Source organism: Candoia aspera, chromosome 1 (assembly GCF_035149785.1).
Source record: "Candoia aspera isolate rCanAsp1 chromosome 1, rCanAsp1.hap2, whole genome shotgun sequence".
NCBI lineage: Eukaryota > Metazoa > Chordata > Lepidosauria > Squamata > Boidae > Candoia > Candoia aspera.
Window position 1 is genome coordinate 254358186 of NC_086153.1, and position 20764 is coordinate 254378949.

General features: G+C 36.4%; 1 protein-coding gene across 1 annotated transcript in view; it reads right to left on the reverse strand.

Annotated features, from left to right (window-relative positions):
- Positions 1-19835, reverse strand: part of DNAJC24 (DnaJ heat shock protein family (Hsp40) member C24) — a 37509-nt gene extending 17674 nt beyond the window's left edge. Inside the window, exons 1-2 of the mRNA XM_063289537.1 lie at positions 19697-19835; positions 14086-14217 (exon numbers count right to left, since the gene is read on the reverse strand). Of these exons, the coding sequence (XP_063145607.1) occupies positions 14086-14193 (108 nt within the window). The 5' untranslated portion in view covers positions 14194-14217; positions 19697-19835. The remainder of the gene's footprint in view (positions 1-14085; positions 14218-19696) is intronic.
- Between the last annotated feature and the right edge of the window lie 929 nt (positions 19836-20764).

Below are 20764 nucleotides of genomic sequence, written 5' to 3' on the forward strand. Positions count from 1 at the left end.
CATTGACTAAAAATCATACTAGTTCTATACTTGACGCAGTAAAATTGCAATGAGGTAGCACACCATTAACGAATACAGATAATACGTTAGTAAGCAAGAGTAGGTTTTTCATTAACTATTTTTGTAAACAAGGGAACTGTGTTATTGAAAACGAAGCTAGAAAGGGTGCCAAAATGAAACCACAAAACAATAATGTACAGGGACGAAAAAGACTTAGAAAGCTAATTATTGGAAAGACCTGACATCTAATTGTTATTTGGTTACTTCAAATACTGAACTATATTTTTGGGAAAGGAACAAAATTATAATGTTTCTGGTACTGATATTTTGTAAACCACCAATAAATATTTCATTTAATATACAATATTTTCTTTAAAATCTACCTTTAAGAACATAAGCAATAGTAATCCGATGTTTCTGTCATTTATATTTTCAAGGCAATACAACTGACCTATACCTAATCTTATTTTAGACATTAGGGACTTTTCCTCCCCAGGCCTTCTCCATACCAATTGATTCCATTCTGTTGTAGTGATTTTTATTTGATAGATATTTTAAACCTTTTAAAAACAAACTGAAATTATTATTCACCATAGGAGTAGGAACAGTGGTTAATGATCACATCCCACCCTAGCCTAAGACTACTTGGAATATCCAATCTGCAACCTAGCCGTTATTTCAGGGCTAACTGGGCTTCTACCTTCTCACTCAGCCCCCAAGGTCAGCAGTCAGAATTGTAACCAGGGTATTCAGGTTGAAGGTCATACTCACCCAAAGGACTGTGAGAAAATTTGAGTGGGATTGCAAAATTTCTGGATGGCCAGGGAAGTCAAAGCACAGCTGGACAGGAAGCTTAAAGACTACAGAGCCCATGCTGCACATAGCACACACCTGACCAGATGGATATGAAATGAATATGGGGACAAGGATCAGCTGGCATGCTAAGACCAAAGCAGAACTGCAACACATATGAACTGAACCAAAGCCCTAAACCACCGCCTCCTGCTTTGGTGGCCAGAAGGACTGAAAGGCAAGTGCACATTGAGGCAGTAAGCACAATGTCTGCAGATTCAGAAACCTGGAGGAGGAGGAGGGAAGGAGGGAGCATGCACTGTATGTAGTGCTCAGTTGATTGAGAGGCACATAGCTGGGCCCAACATAGTGTCTCCTTAAAACCAGGGAGAGTGCAGTGCCAATCCCACCACTCTGGATAGTTACTAGGAAAAAAAAACACACTCACTCAGCTGCTTCCACTGCCATTAGCCAAGAGCTGCTGTTGCCCAGGGTGAAGCTCCTTACCTGTCCAGGAGAATGGAAAGCCTGGCTACCCACATACCTGCCCCTTGGGAGTCTTTGGGCCTTGCAGGTTTTTTGCCACTTCTTTGGAGCAGCTTTGCCAGCTGCCATGCCACAAGAGGCTGGCTGGCCTCTCCAGAAGTGAGCCTTCAGCAGTCGGTTGGCTTATTTGTTCTTTAATTTATTATATTTTATCCCATCAGAATCAAATGACTCTTAGAGGTTAACACTATGTAAAAAAAAAATTAAGATCCACCGTAGGCATACAAATTAAATAACAATAATATAGATAAAACAACACAAAAATAAAAGAGATTGCCCAATCGGGTTAGAGTGCCCTCTGGAATAATTATGTTTTCAGCATCTTTCTGAATGCAAATCATGGAAGGAAACAGCCAGATCTCCACAGGGAGACTGTTCTAAAGAACTGGCACTACCAATTGAGAAGCAGCACCTCCTGGCCTCAGCTCCCTTTATCTCCTGAAAGTGAGATAACCTAATAGGGCCAATTCTGGTTGGAGCAATCAGTCCTGTGGGTAACCAGATGCTCAGCCATAAAATCTTTCCCCAGTCAGCTTGCTTCTAGTTGGGGGAAGAGTTCAGGTCTCATCATTCCCAGCCAGCTGATTATGGGTAATGGGAGCTGGATTCTAGAGTTCAACAGAGTGGGATGAAGGTGAACAGTTAGAGAAAAATGAAGTCCCATTGCTTTGGATTAGGCTTAATAGAGTCAATCAGATAAGATGAAAAATTTAAGCCAGTTAAAATATATGAGCATCTCTTCAAAATCATATCTCATTCTTATGAAATTGTACACAGAACTACTCAGTGCAAAAAGCCTCAGACAACTGGAAAAAATGTAACTCTTTCAGTAGTAGTTTTCCTACTTTCTATCTTTGTTTTTTGCATTATTAAATAACAAAATAGTGGGGACATTGGCACTCAGCTCAAAGGTTCAAAAGGATCTCTAAAACCCTTTTTCTTATTGTAAAAATAACTTAATGCATTCTATTTTTTGCGGTTAATATTCCTTCAATGATATACCAAGCACAAGCTATCCAACTTCAGTAACTTCTTTGTCCATTTACTAATCGTATATCTCTGTATCAATTATTCTTTTCCTTTTCTTTCTTTCCCTTTAAAAATGATTAATAAAAATGAATAATAATAAAAAGGTAAAGACCAGCATTCATGGTTAAATTGCAGGGAGAAGTGATACCACTGTTCAATTTAGCCACAAGTGGCTACACTAATGAGTGGCTCATTTCCAGCTAATAATATGAATATCATCAATATTCATAGGATCAGAAAAATTAAGTTATTGATTCAGGGGATCATGGTACAACAAAATTTGAGAATTCCTGTATGAATTGCAGAAATTCAGTACCAGATGACTGGTAGTTTTATGCTGTAATGGAAAAAGTTTCATAATTATACCCGTAATTGTTGCATCTTAAAGCAAAAATGCTTCAACTTAAAAGCCAGAATCCAAATATCAACATACTGTAGTTGCTTATGCCATTTGTACAGTTCTCATAATTCTTATCTTGTAATAAGTTTCTCAGTATATATAGTCTATCATATCCAGGCCATAAAGTTCTATTTTCAGTAAATATATTAACATACAACAGGCAATCCTTTCATACTGAGATTCAGTAAGAATTCAGTAAGATAAGAAAATGCTTCATAGCCAAGCTCCAAAGCTTAAAATGCAACTATAGAAGTCAAAGTATCAAAAGTTTGAGAATGCTTACCAAATTTGCAGATGACATAAAATTAGGTAAAGTCAGAGGGGTAAAAAACTGGCTAATCAGTCCAGGCTATTGAACAGATTCTTAAGAAAATCTGCTCTTAGATTTATATGCCTTCTGCCAAAACAACTGAACTTGTCTACCTCAGAGTAATTGATCATTATTAAGCTAAATTGTTCATTATTAAGCTACTAATTCTTCTGGGATCAAATATTTGGTCATCTCCTGCACATGCTGCACAATTATTAATCCAAATGGTATGAGTCCAGATGATATGATAAAGATGAAAGAGCTGTGAATCAACTAGAAAACAGATGTTCACTTTTACCAAGGAAAGTAAATATAAACTGAGTGGACAAGCAAAGAAAAATGAATATGCACAATATACATATAAATACACACACATATTATTAGCCTTCCCAAGTAGACCAGACAGGAAACACGATCAGATGAGCTAATTCTACTTTACTGTAAGGCTACATTAACACAATCTTGCAAGTCTGAAAGTACAAATCTCCCAACTCTTTTATGGCCTGATAAGTTAGGGAGGTTCCTTTCTAAGTTTCTTTCTCTGCCTGTTAAGCAGCTGCCGAATGTACCCTCTCTTATCTGATTGTTCCCTAGGCAGCATTTCTCCTCCCATCTCCCAGTGTCATTCTCACATACCATTACACATATACACACAGAATGAGAAAGAGAGAACAGTTTCTTTAATGTGGAAACTTCTACTGATCAAGTTCCAGAGTTCATATGATATTTTTGTTCATTTTGTTTGTGTCGATAATCTGAAACCAGAGAGTTGCTAGCTGGGCTATACACAATACAAATTCCCAGAGTGGCCAAGTATTTGCATGGATCCAAAGTGACAAGAATGGAATTATATTCAGGGATCCTATGAACAAGTTTTCATTGATGGGATTTCTTTTGTTCAGAAAAAAGGAAGAAGGATGTAGGATTTTCCCTGATTTTCAATTCAGCTTTCTGCATTTTCCACATTTTTATGGATATGTACCCAGTATTTTAGGGGACGCGGTGGCGCTGCGGGTTAAACCGCTGAGCTGTCGATCGGAAGGTCGGCGGTTCGAAACCGCGCGGCGGGGTGAGCTCCCGTTGCTCGTCCCAGCTTCTGCACACCAAGCAGTTCGAAAACATGCAAATGTGAGTAGATTAATTGGTACCGCTTCGGCGGGAAGGTAACGGCGTTCCGTGAGTCATGCTGGCCACATGACCCGGAAGTGTCCTATGGACAACGCCGGCTCCAAGGCTTTGAAACGGAGATGAGCACCGCCCCCTAGAGTCGGACACGACTGGACTTTACGTCAAGGGAAACCTTTACCTTTACCTACCCAGTATTTTAGAGCTGAAAGTGACTTTCCCCTTCTCTCTTTGATTATTAAGTCTAGGAGAAGAATTCTACCCATAGGATCTCTGGATTCAAGCCAAATTCTTCATTTGAGGTTTTTGCCCTGTATTTTGAAATAGCTCAAGATAACCTGTAAGAAAAACTTTGTTGTGAAAAATTCAGAAGAACAGAACACAACACTGAGGAGAAATAACCTACCATTTAAAGGATTGTTAGGTCCAAACTTTACAAGAAAAGAAGCCCAAATAATGAGAAAGCAAAGATTTTTATAGAAGTTGAGGGCTACAGGGTGGGAAATCCCAGGAATCTGATCTGTTGGCAATTTGAGGGGAAGCTAAGCAGGTCCTTGTTGGTGTACATGGAATTCTTTCTATTGTTAGGCAAAACGGCTGCAGAACTCTGGAAGTCCATTGTTAAGAAAATGGAACACTGGAATGTTCCTGAAATATTGCATGAAATATTTCTTTTTCATTTATACTTAAAGAAGTTTAGTATGTTCAGATGATCAGCTGCTGTGTGATTCTATAACTCACAGTTCCAATGCAGTACTTGCATTGAGCATGAAATTGTCTGTGTGTGTGTGTGTAAACAAGGAGTATTTGGTATGTTCGCTGCCTTGAGTTATTTATAAAAATAATAAAGGCAGGATAGAAAATAAACAAACAAACAAACAAACTTTAGAAAATACTCACAGATAAAATATAATTGGTGAGAAGGGAAAGCCCCAGTGAAAAGGGAGAATATTGGCAAGTAACTGTTACTTACTGTACAGTAATGGAGGTATGGAGCACATGATCTAAACACCTGCTCCTAATTTTGCTTCTAACAAAATCCATGGGAGATCCTCAACATATCACAGGATAGTTCTTTGGTTAAAAAACCCACATCCATTTAAGATCTTTTAGTTTGGTTACTATACAGACTTAATGACTTGCACATAAAAGGTCTTGTACAACAGCTAGCTCTTTGCTCTGTGGCCTACATGGTTCATCAGGTACTAATTAGATAGCGTGCTCTGTCAACACTTCAATGCTTTTCTTCTATTAATTGATCTTTCTGCCAAATTAATGACATGGCTGTACGAGTTCTGAATTCCCCCAGCCCCTTTACCTGTGAAACACACAGAAGGAAAAAAAAATGTCAAAAGGTCACAAGTTAACTATCCTTGTTCAACATTTGAAGACAACATTGAAGACACCATACTAAAAGGTTAATTATTTCTACTTTGAGTCATCAACATTTACTTGATACTAAAAACCTCATGTTCTCAAAATAGCCCCAAATTATACCAGAACATGAAATTGGTAAAATTAGGAGCATTGGTTATAGGTCATGATGGATAAACAAGAGATAAGTATTTCTAATAGTAAAGATTTAATGCTAAAGTCTTAAAAACTAGAAAGTTATCTCAAGCCTAAGAGAGTCAGAGAGAAAGAGAAAAGACTTAAGAGAGTAGAAGGGAAAAAAAGAGTGGGAAAGATATATTATATTAAGCTCTGATTAATTAAAAAGGAAATTAACCCTAAGTGTGACACAGTTCTAATTAGCAGGGCACAATCACCTATCCCAGTTGTTTAATAAGAGGAGTTTACACATATATGTGAAAATTTTACATTTAGTCTCAGGGGAAAGAATAGGGTTTCTTCAAGTTGCTACTCTGGAAAAAAAAAAGGATACATGAGACATATTTCAGAACAAATACTGCAAGCAGTTATTCAATGTGTATTTCAAAAGTGTTACTATACACTGCCCTTGCATATATTCAACTCACAAATATTTAAAAGTTATTCTGTTTTTATTATACTATATTTAGCTTATTTAATGCAAAAAAGATGCATAATTGTTTATAAACTTTGCAATTAAATCTTTAAGTGATTTAATAAAGACAAGATTACAAATAATTAAAAGATACGGTTCATCCATTTTTAGATTGCATTAAGAAAAAAAGTAACAAAATCCCAAAGATAAAGTACCAGCAACAAATATAGCACACTACTGCCACCTAATGCATTATGAAATATTACATTCAAAGACACTTGACTTTTCTTCACATGGTTTAAAAAAATAGATCATATGTAACTATTTTTACTTATGCTCTTTTTCACTGATGTTTACATATTCCTTTTCAAGCTGCAAACTAGGAAGAAAAGACCAAAAACTGTAGATCAGTTACTATTTTAATTTGCAACTTGTATGCCTATTCACTCCAAAAAATCTAGCAGAACACAGAGTCCTACTGGTAAGATGAGATGCAATCATTATCATAAACATTATAAAGACACACATCCTTTAAGCTTCTTTCAGCAAATCAGTTTTGCATTAAGAAATAAGATAAATTCTGCAAAGTACAAAGAAATTAAAAATAATAATGAAGACCAAAATGATACCCTTTAAAGGTTGGGTAAAGCAACTCTGCTGATAGGTGTATTGCCCCTAGCAACCCACTGTTTCTCCTAGAGCACTCTCCAGAATGAAGCCACCACATCAAAAATACCTTTTCCTTCCTGAGGTCCCATGTTCATTCCTTTCATCTAAGTTATCTGATACATTATATGCTTCCCAATTTAGAATTACTCTGCTCCTTGGCAAGATTATCTACCCATGCTCTAAAACAATTGCAAATATAAATCTATAAACTTTTTTTCTGAATTCAACTTTGCTATGGTATCCAAATTCATATCACCAGACAAATTGTCTTCATTGCATCAATTACCTAATTCAACTTTTAACAATGGCTTTCGAAAGTGAAAATACTAAAGCAACATTTTAAGGGCAAAAATAAAATACTATGACTACTAATAAATGCCAGCTTTGTGGGGTGGCAGGGCGGTGGAATCAGCAGAGAAAAATATGAAGTTAAATGTGAGTTTCTCCTTCCAACATGCTCTCTAAATGCTTAAATAAAAAGTATCAGGAAATCTTGCAGTGTTTTATCCATATTCTTTAAAATAAAAATAGGATTTGAACATAAAACTTCAATTTGTACCTTCAAGATAACTATGCATTTTAAAAACTGAATATACTAGCATCAACGTTAGTCAAATATTTCCACATCTTGGACCTTTTTTTGTTGAACACATGGATTTTTATGGAACAGATTGTTAATAAGCTTGCTTTTAAAATAACTGGCGTATTCTCTACTTATTCATGTCTAAGCAGATAAGCACCCATAAGAGCAACAATGCAAGTATATTAAACTACCTAAACAAGATCCAAGCTAAGCAATATTTAGGCAATTTTTTAAACCCATGCTTTTGAATTGCAAAAATGTTTTGTTTGAAAACATCAAATTAATTACAAATTATTGCAATAATTCCTCATTTAAAGTTTTGCTTTAAATTGTATAAAGAATAGAGCCACATTTGGAGAGAGAAATAATAAATGAAAAGCCAGGTTTCATAAAACATGAGATCAGATAATTAACATTAGATAATGGAGAAAGAGCAAGAACATTTAACTTTGTTTTATTACAGCTATCCTTGTTCAGAGGGTGCTTTTTGAGCTGCAAATTTAGTAACAAAACGATTTGTTAAACTTGTATGCCATCCAACTCTGGGCGACTAAAAAACTTACTGTAATCAAAAAGTTCTTTTTAAATTTGCAAAGATTCTAAATTTGTCATCTGCTTCAGGAGTTTTTGGACGTCTGTGTCATCTTGGCCTTGAAAACTGTTAATTTGTCCACCTTGATGATTCACAGCTAAAGAAAACCTAACCATATTGGACAAACTATTTCACATGACACAGCTGGAAGGTTTTAGGCCACCTCATATGCCTCAGCTGGAAATGGGAGTTGATTTATTTATTTATTAAATTTATACAGCCTTTGAACTCCACAACAACTCTGGGTGATATGAAATAAAAATATTACAATAAAAAAGGTAAAAAACTGCAGTCATCCAGAAGAAGAAAACCATCTAATCTCAAAACAATGCAGTACACAGGACCCACCAGCCTGTAGCTGGAGAATGCCTGGGAAAAGCACCAAGTTTTCAAGGCTCTCTTAAACACATTTAGGGTGAAGGGCACAGATGGATCTCGGGGAATATTGTTCCAGGCAGCAGGTGCTGTGACAAAGCAAGTACACTTCCTAGGTCCCATCAGATGACATTGCTTAATGGAGAGGACCTGGAGCATGCCAACTCTACCTGATCATACAGGGAAGGCAGAAACTATTGAAGACAGACAATACCTTAGATAAATAGGCCCTATGCCATGAAGGGCTTTATAGGTGATAACCAACACCATGAACTGAAACCAGAAGTCTACTGGTAACCAGTGTAGCTCACAGAGCAAAGATGTTACATTGGCATGACATGGCATGCCCATAATTGCCCACTGTATTATGGAGCAGTTGCAGCTTCTGGATATCATCCTCATATTGATGATACTTGACCACAAACCAACAGATAATCTCACCTAGATTTCTCATGTAATTGTTAAACAGAAGGGGTAAGAGTGTTCAGCCCTCAGGTACCCCACACATTAGGAGCCTTGGACTTGATCTCTCCCCCACTGTCAATACCAACTGGACCTAACCACAGAGAAAGAAGAACATTGCAACACTATGCCCCCCCCCCGCCAATTCCCACAGGTGGGCCAGAAGGATACCATGGGTGATGGTATCGAAAGCTGCTGAGAGATCAAGGACAACCCATCCCAGCCCTGCCAGAAGTTATTAACAAGTGTGACCACTGCTGCCTTAGTATTGGCTGAAACCTGACTGAAAGGTATCTATTCCTCTAAGTCCCTCTGTAGCTGCAGCAGCCAACCACCTTTTCAACAACCTTCCCTAAAAGGGTGAAAATTGCGTCCAGTGAAGGCCTGAGGAGAGGATACATCACTGCCTCTTTCAAAGCAGCAGGACTATGCCCTCCATTAACAAATGGCATGGATCTAACGAACAGGTTACTAGGTTAGCATTCTCAAGGATCCTGTCCATCTTCTCAGACATTACAGGCACATACTAATTCCAGTTAACCACACAAGACTATGCTTCCATCATCTTAACAGGATTTGTCCAGTAAGAGTCTAATTCCAAGCAAATCTGAGAGACTTTATTTGCCAGATATATAGAATATTCCTATCAGTAGCCCAGAAAATGGTCCTATGGTTCACCATGATCCCTACTGGAAATTCAGTTCGACACTGTTGTTAGAATGCCACATCAGGTTTGGGAACATCTGATTTTAAATGCATTCTTAAATGAAAGCCATAAAACCAGTTGAATAATTTTAGGTCACTCAGTAAAATAGTTCACATACTGCATTGTTATTATGTGGCTTGTCAAGTTATGGATTAACATGTTATATCATCCTATCCAATTGTGGTTTGTTCAATAAATCAAAATCCATAAAACCATGGCTTCATTCAATGTGTGAAACCAGCTACTATCTCCTTTCACACCAGTTATAAGAATGCCATCTTGAATTCTACAGAAAAAATGGGAAGGCATTATGTAACAAATACCACAATTTTTCAGCTTTTTCCTGGCACATGGGGTAATAATAGAATGGATAAACCTTTTAATGGATAAACCTTTTCTTCACAAAACCAGCATGCTATCAAAAATTTAAAAAAGGAAACCTATCTTTAATGTGTGATTTATGAGTGTGCAACATTGTTTTTTAATAAGACAGAAACTACAATGAGGTCATAGTAATATTTTACACAGAGCAGAGGATTTATACCAGGGATGGGAACCTGTTGCCCTTGAAATGTTGCTGAATTATAATACCAAGCAGCTTCAACTAGCATAACTAATAACATAGGATGTTGAGAATTACAGTTCAGCAACAGTGGGAGGGCTCCAAGTTTCTAACTCCTGTTTTAGCTCTGATTTCTGACACAGGAACAAAGGCGCTCCAAGCTGCCTGTTCAAAGCTATTAATTTAAACCTATTAACTCTAACATTTACATATCATTTTAATTTTTATTAATATCATCATATCTTAGTATTATCTTTTTGGGAAGGTAACAGAAGATATAAGATCAGAGCAACAGTAAAAACTAAATGTTCCATATAATTTTGAAAGGACCAAGTTAATGAGAAATCATTCCATAATTTTCTGTTCAGAGAGTGGCTGCCACCAGACTGTTATGCATTCATTTACCCAAGAGTAACTGTCACCTGTCTCTATTTTATACTGACAACAAAACAGTCACCTCTTGGATCCCGCTCAGGGGCAGAATCGCTAAGAGAAAGTAAATATCTTGATAAATGGGCAAGAGTTACATTTTGATGTCTTTTAATTCAGAAATGGGTGATCGGAAGCACTGTAAATGGTGAGGAATGGGAAAGTTGGTAATTTTATACTAAACTATTAAAAACGACATTGATCCATACACTACTGATTAAAAAGGGCACAGAAGGAATTTCCTTTGTGGCAATATGGGAGAATGGGTAAATGGAAAATGAAAAATTTCAGAAACGAACAGTCCTCAACCACAACCCTAATATTCCCCCTTCCCATTTTCTCCCCATAGATTAGACAGAAATTTGTGGGAACACTGAGAATGATTTATATGAAATATTTTCCCTTTTCCAGTGACCAGAACACTTTTAAAAATAAGATTCTCTCATTCCAAATATATAGCATGAACATTTTTATATAATCTATATTACAGAACATAATTTCTCTATATACTATAGACATGCAAAGTATTCAAATCCAAAATGCATTTATACTTTGAGAGTAAATATGGTATTTACTTCATTTAGTCCTTATAAAAGCTGTTTTCCTACCCCCATATAAGTAGTCTCAACTTTTCCAGAAATATTAGATTTGCATTCCTATGCAAATATATGGAATGTAAAAATGAAAAAATATACAGGACTAGTAGTTACTTCAGTCTATTTAAGACCAAAGATTAAGTGCCTCTGGAATATACCATCAAGTAGTAAATATACCATCACCTAGTAATAAGCATATTAATATATATTATATACAATATACAATAACAATAATACAGTAGTGTGTGTATTACTATATATGAAATAATATGGTTTCAGATTTTCAGTTTATTGGTTCAAATTGTTTCTTGGCAACAGCTATCTGCCAAGAGACACCAGCAATCCATCCTACAACAATGTATTTAGACATAATTTTGAATACTATGGGCAGATTTAAAAGTAAAGTATGCTAAAGATACTCCATGATAGGTACTCCAAAATAATACACCATTTAGAATACTCTGGTTGATATATTATGCAAACCTACTTAACTAGCATGTAACACCCTTTTTTCAAGTTTCTCTCTACCTGTTCCTCAGATCTACTCTTTCTAAACAGTCATATACTGAGTCACAGATAAACTCTAATTATTTAAATTGCATGACTTGTAGAATCACGGCTGAAGAGTATGAATATTAGACTTGATTAAACTTATGATAAGAGATGCTCCATGGCCTTAACTACTAGGAGCACTGGCAGGCTTAAATTTAGATCAACCAGCTGCGATAAGACACTTGGACATGTGATTTTACCACCCCTAAACTCTGCCTGTCTATTATTTTCAAGTAGACAGGCTATCAACTTGAACAACAATCCTGCTGTCAAATAGACCCCTGGTTTTAGGAAGGCTCAAGTACTCTGACTTTGTAATTTCAGAACTGGCCATTACAGCAATTTAAATTTTAACAGCCACTTGCTTGGAAAGAGATGGGGATTATCAAGAAAGAAAAAAGTAAACAGATGCAAATGCAACTTCAAACATAGTTTAATATATAAATAATGTTGCATCCTGGGTATCCATACTTAAATATTCACATATATATCTGTAGGTTCAATTAACGTATTGTATGAGACAGGCTCAAGTCGCCATTTAATAGGAAAATCACTAGGCAACTTTAGGCCATTAATTCTGTCTTAGTCCAGCCTATCTCACAGAATTATTGCTGTAAGGTGAGAACAAGGGGAGGCCACCTATGTACTCTTCACTGAACTCTCAAGAGAAAAGCTACGATATAAAAGCAAATAATAAATTATATACATAAAATGCCATGATATCATAAAAACGTAATATATTAGTAAATGGGATCTACAAAATACTGCCATATAGAATGCCCCATTTCTAGGCCCAGCCATTCCTTTGTTTGAGATAGCCTACTTTTTAATTCTCTTCTCAACTATTTTTCTTTTAGACACTGTAGCCACTGAACATGGTCCATTCTCACTGGGCTGTTATTTCTGTTTATTTGAAAGTGATTGTCTTTTTAAAGTTGTTTTTTAAAACCCTCTGAAAATTCATATTTCTGCAAACTATTCTCAAATGAACCCTAATATTTTCAATACTCCTCTTCTGTTGATAACCACCACTGACTTTTGGCATCAGATGAACTGATTTAAATGTATTATAATATAATTTTCAATACTTCCTTTAAAAGTAAACATTTTCAGCATATGTCTTGCTCAGAAAATATTGGAAATTGTTAGTGAAAGCATGTTTTCCTCAAATTATGTGTTAATCAATGTATTTTATTGATCTCAATAGAGCAAGCAATTTGGTCCCAAGCATCCTGAGCTGAACTTTATCTTCAGCTGGGCTTTAGGAAAGCTGTCAAGTCCTATCCATTCCATCTAGCAGAGAAGGAAGTGAGGTCCATGAGTGCATGATTTTCATATTTTCCAGTTTTGATTTTAATTTGTGTGCGCGGGTGTTGTCAGGTTATTTTCCTTTTTTCTTATAGAGGCTTTTATCTTATGTTGGGATTCTTAGCTATCTAGAGTCTTTGGGACTGGGCAGCAAACGAAGAAAGAAGTAAATAAATATTTTTCATTGACTTGAATAAATAGAATAATTTCATAGATTTGGTGGCAATTCTAATCTTTAATGCCCATAAGCAATTTAAGAGGAAAACACCATTATAGCAGTGATTCATTACCAAGTTTTATCTTCAGATATGACAGAACCTTGCAAACCTGATAGCATAATGTAACTTCACTCTCATAACATCAGTCTGTCTAGCTTTATAGCAAGATATAAATCAATCTATGATACGATATAGTACATAAATGTACATATATATATATATAAAGTACAATTTGTACTGAATAAATAGTACAAAAACTCACATTTAATTGATACAAGTTCTACAAACAGATAACATGCCTACACACTTAATAAAACTTTACGCACTTGTTTTTTAATCACATTATTGCAGTTTAACAATACAATACACTTTTGGGCACAGGGTGGGTAGGTGGGGGAAATCATTTGTTTTTCAGTCAGTGCCTCATGCTCAATTTATCCAGTGATGCCAGTCTAGTACTAGTGACAGTATAATTGCTTCCATGGTAGCAAATTGTAAAGTCACAAACACTGATTGAGTCATTTCATGCTGCCACAATTCAGAAGGGAAGGTCAGGCATTTTCTTTAATTAAGATAAAGAATTATTTATAAGTCTGAACATTGTTCTTTCATCTCATTTTCATTTCACATGATTAAAAAACAGCAATCAATTTCTTGTACATTTTCAGAATGCCAAGGAAGCTATGGAATATCATGGTTTTTTTTTTGGGGGGGGGAGGAATAATAGTTTCAGTTATAATTAGCAAGATACTTACATGTATAATATAACCAATACTTGCTACATCTGTTCTATTTATATAATAGTTATCAATCAAGGAATTTTAAAGGATTTATTTTGCCTTTCAAGGACTTAAAATTTACTTACCAACAATATTAGCCTTTGATATTTCCTTTTCAATTCTGTTAAACTGTCTGAGGGTCCTGCATCCAAGACACTATACCAATCCTTTTTTGGTATGTCTTCAAAAGCCATTGCATGACTAGGTATCTCCAGTATCTGTTTAAATATTAGAACAAAGTAAGGAAAGGGTTATTTTAAAATTGAAAAACTATGTTTCCAAGCTTGACTCAAAAAATTGAGCAAGGTAGTTCTGATGTCTTTAATTAAACAGTGAGCAGTCAAATACTACAAAGGAAAGGATTAATTTCTCCCCAACAAAGGGTCGGATATATTCTTCTATATATATTGTGAAAACGAAGTTCCAGTTTCTACAAAGAGGATTTGTTGGAATTGTGATTGCCATCTTATGAGCAGTATGTCAAATTAGTCTAGAGAATGCGCATACTGAAATTAGTGAGAGGAAATAGTAAGAACTATTAAAACATGTAATGATTAAAATAAAACACCCATTAAATTGACAAAATTATTATGCTGGCTGAAATGAATAAATAAAATACCAGATTTCACAAAAGGTAAAAAATTATTTTACAACCAGTGACTTTTTTAAGCCGGCAAAAGCTGAAAACTAATGCTGAAACATCTTGACTGAAATAAAAAAGGTTTTAAAAACCATTTTTCTCAGTATATTGGCTAGGATTCAATAAAATTATGTAATTGATTTCTTGTGCTTAAGGGAGCTTTTTGTTTGATTTTTGGTACAATAACCCTGAACAGCACTTTTGAAAGTGAAGGGACTTCAAAAGTGATAGGCACTTTCAAGTAGAGTAGCATTAGAAGTGTCTAAAAACAATTCTTTGGATTCCAGCTATTGACAAATTTTATGTGAAGAAGCACTCAGGATGGTGTACATTACAAAGTATTAATCCTACTGAATTCTACTGAATTTATCCCATAGCAAGCATGAAAAGGATTGCAGCTTTGTTTACTATTAGCATGTCTAGTATTAGCTGCCTTAAAAAAATACACTTTTATAAAACCGTTTCCCAGATTAAAAAAGAAGAGAAAATTACTAAAATGAAAAAGTGCTGTCTTTTAATCTACCATACTGAGGAAAAAGGCAATCCCGAGGACTTGAGGTAGTAAAAGTACCTAATACAATTCATGTCAGGCAATGGCTAACAGCTCATTACATTAATGAACAGCAAAGAAAGAAAAAAGGCTTTGAATGTGAAGCAATCATGACAGCATCTCATTAGCCACTGAGGGCCAGGGAGACAATTACACAAGGAACTGAATTCTTGAAGAACAAATATCCATAACTCTAACAGCAATGAAAGCTCTTCGTGTTACTCATGGAAGCCACTTCCTCCACTTGACAGAACTTATCCAAAGTGCTAAAAAAGTACTCTCATGAAGGGCACTTAGGGATAAGGAAAGAGTTTGAGAAGTCCTTGTTAAGTAATTAATCTTTCATAATGTTTTAGAATTGATTCTGTATTATAAGATAAGATGTGTATGTGTGTGTGTGTGTGTATATCTTATAATACTGTATATATATCTTATAATACTGTATGTACAGTATATATGAGATCACTTAGAAACCAGCACTTGATAATCCCATGTCCACCTTTTACTTATGTAAGATTGCTAAAAGTCTCATGAAGTCACGTAAGTCTTAAGCAACTGCTAATATCTCCACGAAACACACATACAGTTCAACCAGATCACCTTGTGGGACCTCTTCTTATCACCTAATTATTAACCACTGAACTTTCAGCTCCATCTATATCATGAAGATAAATTCTATCTTTCACTACTTTTGTCCCACCTTGTTTCCATGGATAAAATCTAAGACTCCCCACCAGTATCAACACAAACTAATAGAGAAGAAGAATTTGAGCTTTATGACATCTTATATTTTGGAATTAGTGATAGCTGCATTCAATAGATGGTTACCTCAAAAGAATACAGTACAAGGGGCAGAACACTGGGAAAGGCATGGATCTAAGACAGCTCTTCACAGCCTCAGGTTGAAGTTTGGAATTTCCAGGAGGATGAGAAGCCCTTGTGACTGAAGCAATTATACTACAGATTGGTTCTTGACTTCTGGCCTTTTACCATCTCTTCACTTTCTGAACTCTTCCTGTCTGCTCTGTCTTCTCAGTTGTATTATATATCAGACAGAAAGAAAGACAGACAGACAGACAGATAGAATACTTGTCATGAGCACTGATGGTGAGCAGGAGGGGGCCCCTATCCAGGGGGGAAAACGCATGTGTAGTAGAGAGAATTTGAGCTGTCATTCAAAGAGACACAAAACAGACCCGCCTTGACTTTTGGGGTTTATCTGTATGGGTTTTCTCACGCTTCTTCAGTTTGTTAGGATTTTCTGTCTACTGTAGCAGTAATAAAACACTAGAGACCTATTCCTCATCTCGGCGTGGTTCCTGCTTGTCAGGACAATATTACAGACCACTTTTGAACAGGGCTTACCTTAGCATTAATGTCCAGAAGCATATTATCTCTACAGCTGTTAGAGCTGATACAGAATCTCAATATTCTTACATAATAAAATGACTTTATGAGTAAGACTATTAAGAGAACTTGATGTCCCCTGAAAATGGCCCAAACTTTCTGTAGTGGTTAGCCTCATCAATTATTTTTCAATTGGCCTTCATAAACAGTTGAAAAAAGAGTGCTCATATTTGATTTGTTAGCTTTAATCTACACAAAAAGTAGAGTTAAAATTAAAAATGAAAATGTCTGGGAAATTAGAAATGTCTTTACTTTCTTTTTTATAGCAAGTAATGTAAATGCCTGGTGAGTCTCCTTCAAGAACGTATTTCATAAGAGCCCTCTCCCTTGCAGCCATCTTCATCTCAAACCATAAAGGATATTGCTTCCAAGATGAATGAACTGTCTAGGCAGTTACAAAGTCACTTTACAGCTGGAATGAGTACTCTTTCTGAAGACAGAGGCTGCTCTTTATATAAATATGTACAGTAAATGTGTGCATGCACACATGCGCACATATACACACTCAGAGAGCCATGTATTGTGTAATGATGATGCAGCCATACTGACAGCAAGGTATAGCTCAAACCTGCAGATTCTGGAAGGAGACAGTAGTGGAAATAAGGACAAATAGGTGCATACATCCAGTCAGTACAATTTGTAAATCATGATTTATGACACAACCTAATATGGTTCAGCAGCCACTCAAATTTGAAGGGGCAAATGTTTTTTATATTATTGGCTGTTTTAGTTGTCTTAGTCCAGGCTGCCTTCTTCATCTGGATTTTAACGTTTTTTGGGGGGATTCTGTAGGCTACCCAGAGACTTCTGGAGCAAGTGCCCATACCAAGAGAAATAAATTGAAACTGAATGAGTAGATACACGTCACATGCATCTCCTTAAAGCAAACACTTATTTTCTAGGCATTGGGTAGCAGTACTATGAGACCAGAAAAAATTGCAGCTTCTTTAAGAAGTTGTCAACAGGTACGTGAACATTTTTCCATGCCTCCAATCATCTTTTTCCCTTTTCAAATCCAGATTGCTGCTAGAACCAATAATAGTCCAGAGTCTAGCTAAAACCAATAATAGCCCAGTCACTCTTTGAAGCAGTTTGGCAGTCATGAAATTCGAAAGATAAATAAATAAATATAAATAGTGGGCATAATGGAAATCTGGTGGAATGATGAAAACCAGTGTATACAGTCATACCTATAGGCAAACTTTGTAAAAAGCAAAGGATTTAGTGGAAGTACTGCTGCTCTGTACCCCAAAGCAGACATAGTTGTTATGTTCACATATATACGATCCTAATTGTTGCTGTTTGGAATTCATGATTTATGGCTTAGTGAAATGTGCAACTCCAGCAAACCATAGCAAAGGAGAAAGTATTGTAGTAAATGGAGATTTCCATTACTTACTAAAAGGGTAGGAGGCATTTTTTTACCCAAAATTCTGTGAAACTTTGGCAAGAAAATCAAAATTTTGTTTTTCCTATCTCTCAAGAATTTCAACACGTGCACTTAAAAAAAATTAATACCTATAACACCATACAACATTTTATTTTTATTTAATTTTTATCCCACCTTTATTATTTTTATAAATAACTTGAGGTGGTGAACATACCTAATACTCCTTCCTCCTCCTATTTTCCCCACAACAACCCTGTGAGGTGCGTTGGGCTGAGAGAGAGGGACTGGCTCAAGGTCACCCAGTCAGCTTTCATGCCTAAGGCAGGACTAGAAACACCAACAGCCCTTGAACAGGCTATAAATCATTGTTATAGAGGATGTAAAATGCAAACTAAGAAAAAAAAATTGTATATATACCTATCTGCTGTTGCTTTTAGATTCCCTAAAAGTACTTGGTAGTTGGCTACTGTAATCAAGAGAATGCTAGATTAGATAGTGATCCAGTGTGGGTGTTACATTTTTGTTTTCCCTAGCTCCAGAAAAAAAAAATCTTCTCTAACCAAATAAACTTTTCAGTGAGTGTAAGCTATCTGAATTCTGTACATCTGTACTATGTATTGTACATAGTTTCTTGGAAAGGAATGTCACAGGCAATCACCTACTATTCTGTTAAGCAAGGAGGTCAAGGCTAAATATTATAATAGGAAATTCAGTTTGCAGCTATAGGATTATTTTGAACAATGGGATGGAAAAATATCTAGACAGAATCTTAGATATTTAAACTAATGGGCAGATACAGGTACTTGGTTGCAAAGGTTCTCTTGGCTCCTAATTCAAGAATTTTCAGAGATTTATTGTAACTCAGACTCATATCATCTCTCACTTTCCATCAATCATTAAGCATTGCAGGATTTTGAGATGGAATTAATATATGTCTGAATGATCTGTAAGTCTGGAAGTGAAATGAATGGCAAAAAAGACAGCATTGTAGTGGCTTATGGAAGGAAAAAAAACTGCAGAAAAAAATTATAAAAAGGGAAGCCTATAATAAAGCTCACAGTACCTGGAAATGCAGCATTATTAATATCAGTAATGGGAAAGAATAAGCTTATTTATTTATTTGTTTATTTAATTTATTCGATTTATATAGCCACCCATCTCATATTTGTGATCCTAGTTTTAGATTCTAGGTTTTAGATTTAGATTTTTAGACTCTAGGACTAGGTTCACTGTGCTAGGCCATGATTTACTTAACCATGCTTTATTAAATAAAACACTCAAACTACAACGGCAGGGTTCACACAATAAACTAAGATAGAACTAAACAAGCCTCGTCGTACATCTGCATGATGTGTGAGCCAGGTCTAAAAAGGGCCTAAGGTAAAACGCTTTATTTTGGAAGAAGCGTTTTTGGTTGGTGGTGGTGGTGATGGAGGGGCTGGAAGCAAAGATTTTACAGCAACCACTGATTTAATGTAGTCAAATTTCGACGAAGGGGTGCGCCAAAGACTTGAAGAAACTCTCTGAAGAAGCTACTGAAGGCGAAACCCAGGATTATACACTATAGAATAATGCATACTATATTTCCTCCCCAGAAACTTTGCCGCTTCCACACACCGAAAGGAACGAGGGGGAAGGAGAACTAGGCCTCTTCTGGAGATACAAGTTAGCCTCTGTTGTAGCTTAAAACGCCACACTTTGCCAGCATACCTCTTCCTTGGTGACCAAACGTCCGTCCCTCTTTCACCGCAGTCCCGCTATCTCTGGCCAGGAGGAAAAAAACATCCCGAAACGTCCACTTTTCTGGCTGTGGCAGCGCCTGCAGCAAAAAGACGGTCAAAAGGCAGAAGGGACGGGGCGGTACTTCCCGGCAGCGCTCTCTCGCAACGACGCCCCGCCCGTGCTCCCGTGATTGGCGCAGAAAGTTGAAGAGGTGTGGCCAGCAAGGATAGAATGAGGTAAGCTTTGGGTCTCTAGGCGGGGAAGTGATGATTTCGGCGGGGGGCGGGGAAGACTGTGTAAACATTCATATAGATGCGGGAGCGGAGTGACTGTGTTTTTATACTACCAACGCGGATTTTAATGAGATTCGTGATTTCATATTGCAGACTCTGATAGAAGCTTCCAATGATATGTTACAATTACTGGTTTAAATATTACAAATACCGTCGTGTTAGAGACTTGCGATTTTATATGGCATTAAGGTACGGGTACAACCTGTGATTTCATGCTTCCAGCCCTGATTAAAGAGGCTGGAAGTTGCGAGGTGATACTGTCAAATCTAGTTTAGCTTGCAGAGACATCGAGAAACCAGCAGCAACTTTTCCGACTGACGAATCTTATTTAATGGCTTAAGTTTTGTGGAACTCGCGTACCTCCAAAGGTTTCAAGCAATCTCAGAAGGTCTCAATAAACACAATGCTTTTTTAAACTATTGTTAAAATTGCTAAATTGATTGTTAATTGATAAGGTACTTGTAAACTGCTTCATGTGTAACCTGCATCTGCATAACCAACCTATCTTCCCCTTTCTGTCACCATAGGATACATGGTTCTCCTACAGTGTCTTGCAGGAAGATGTGACAGTGGTCCAATAACACTGGTTTAACCCACAGTGAACTGTGATTTTATACAGTGAACCTTGGTCAGTCTTTTCATACTGCAATCTGTTCATTTATGTGGCAGAGAAGTGAATTAATATTACAGAAGCTGCTTAAGGTAGCAGAGTTGTGATTTCATATACCAAGCATGGTTTTAAATGGTGGAGACTTACGAGTTT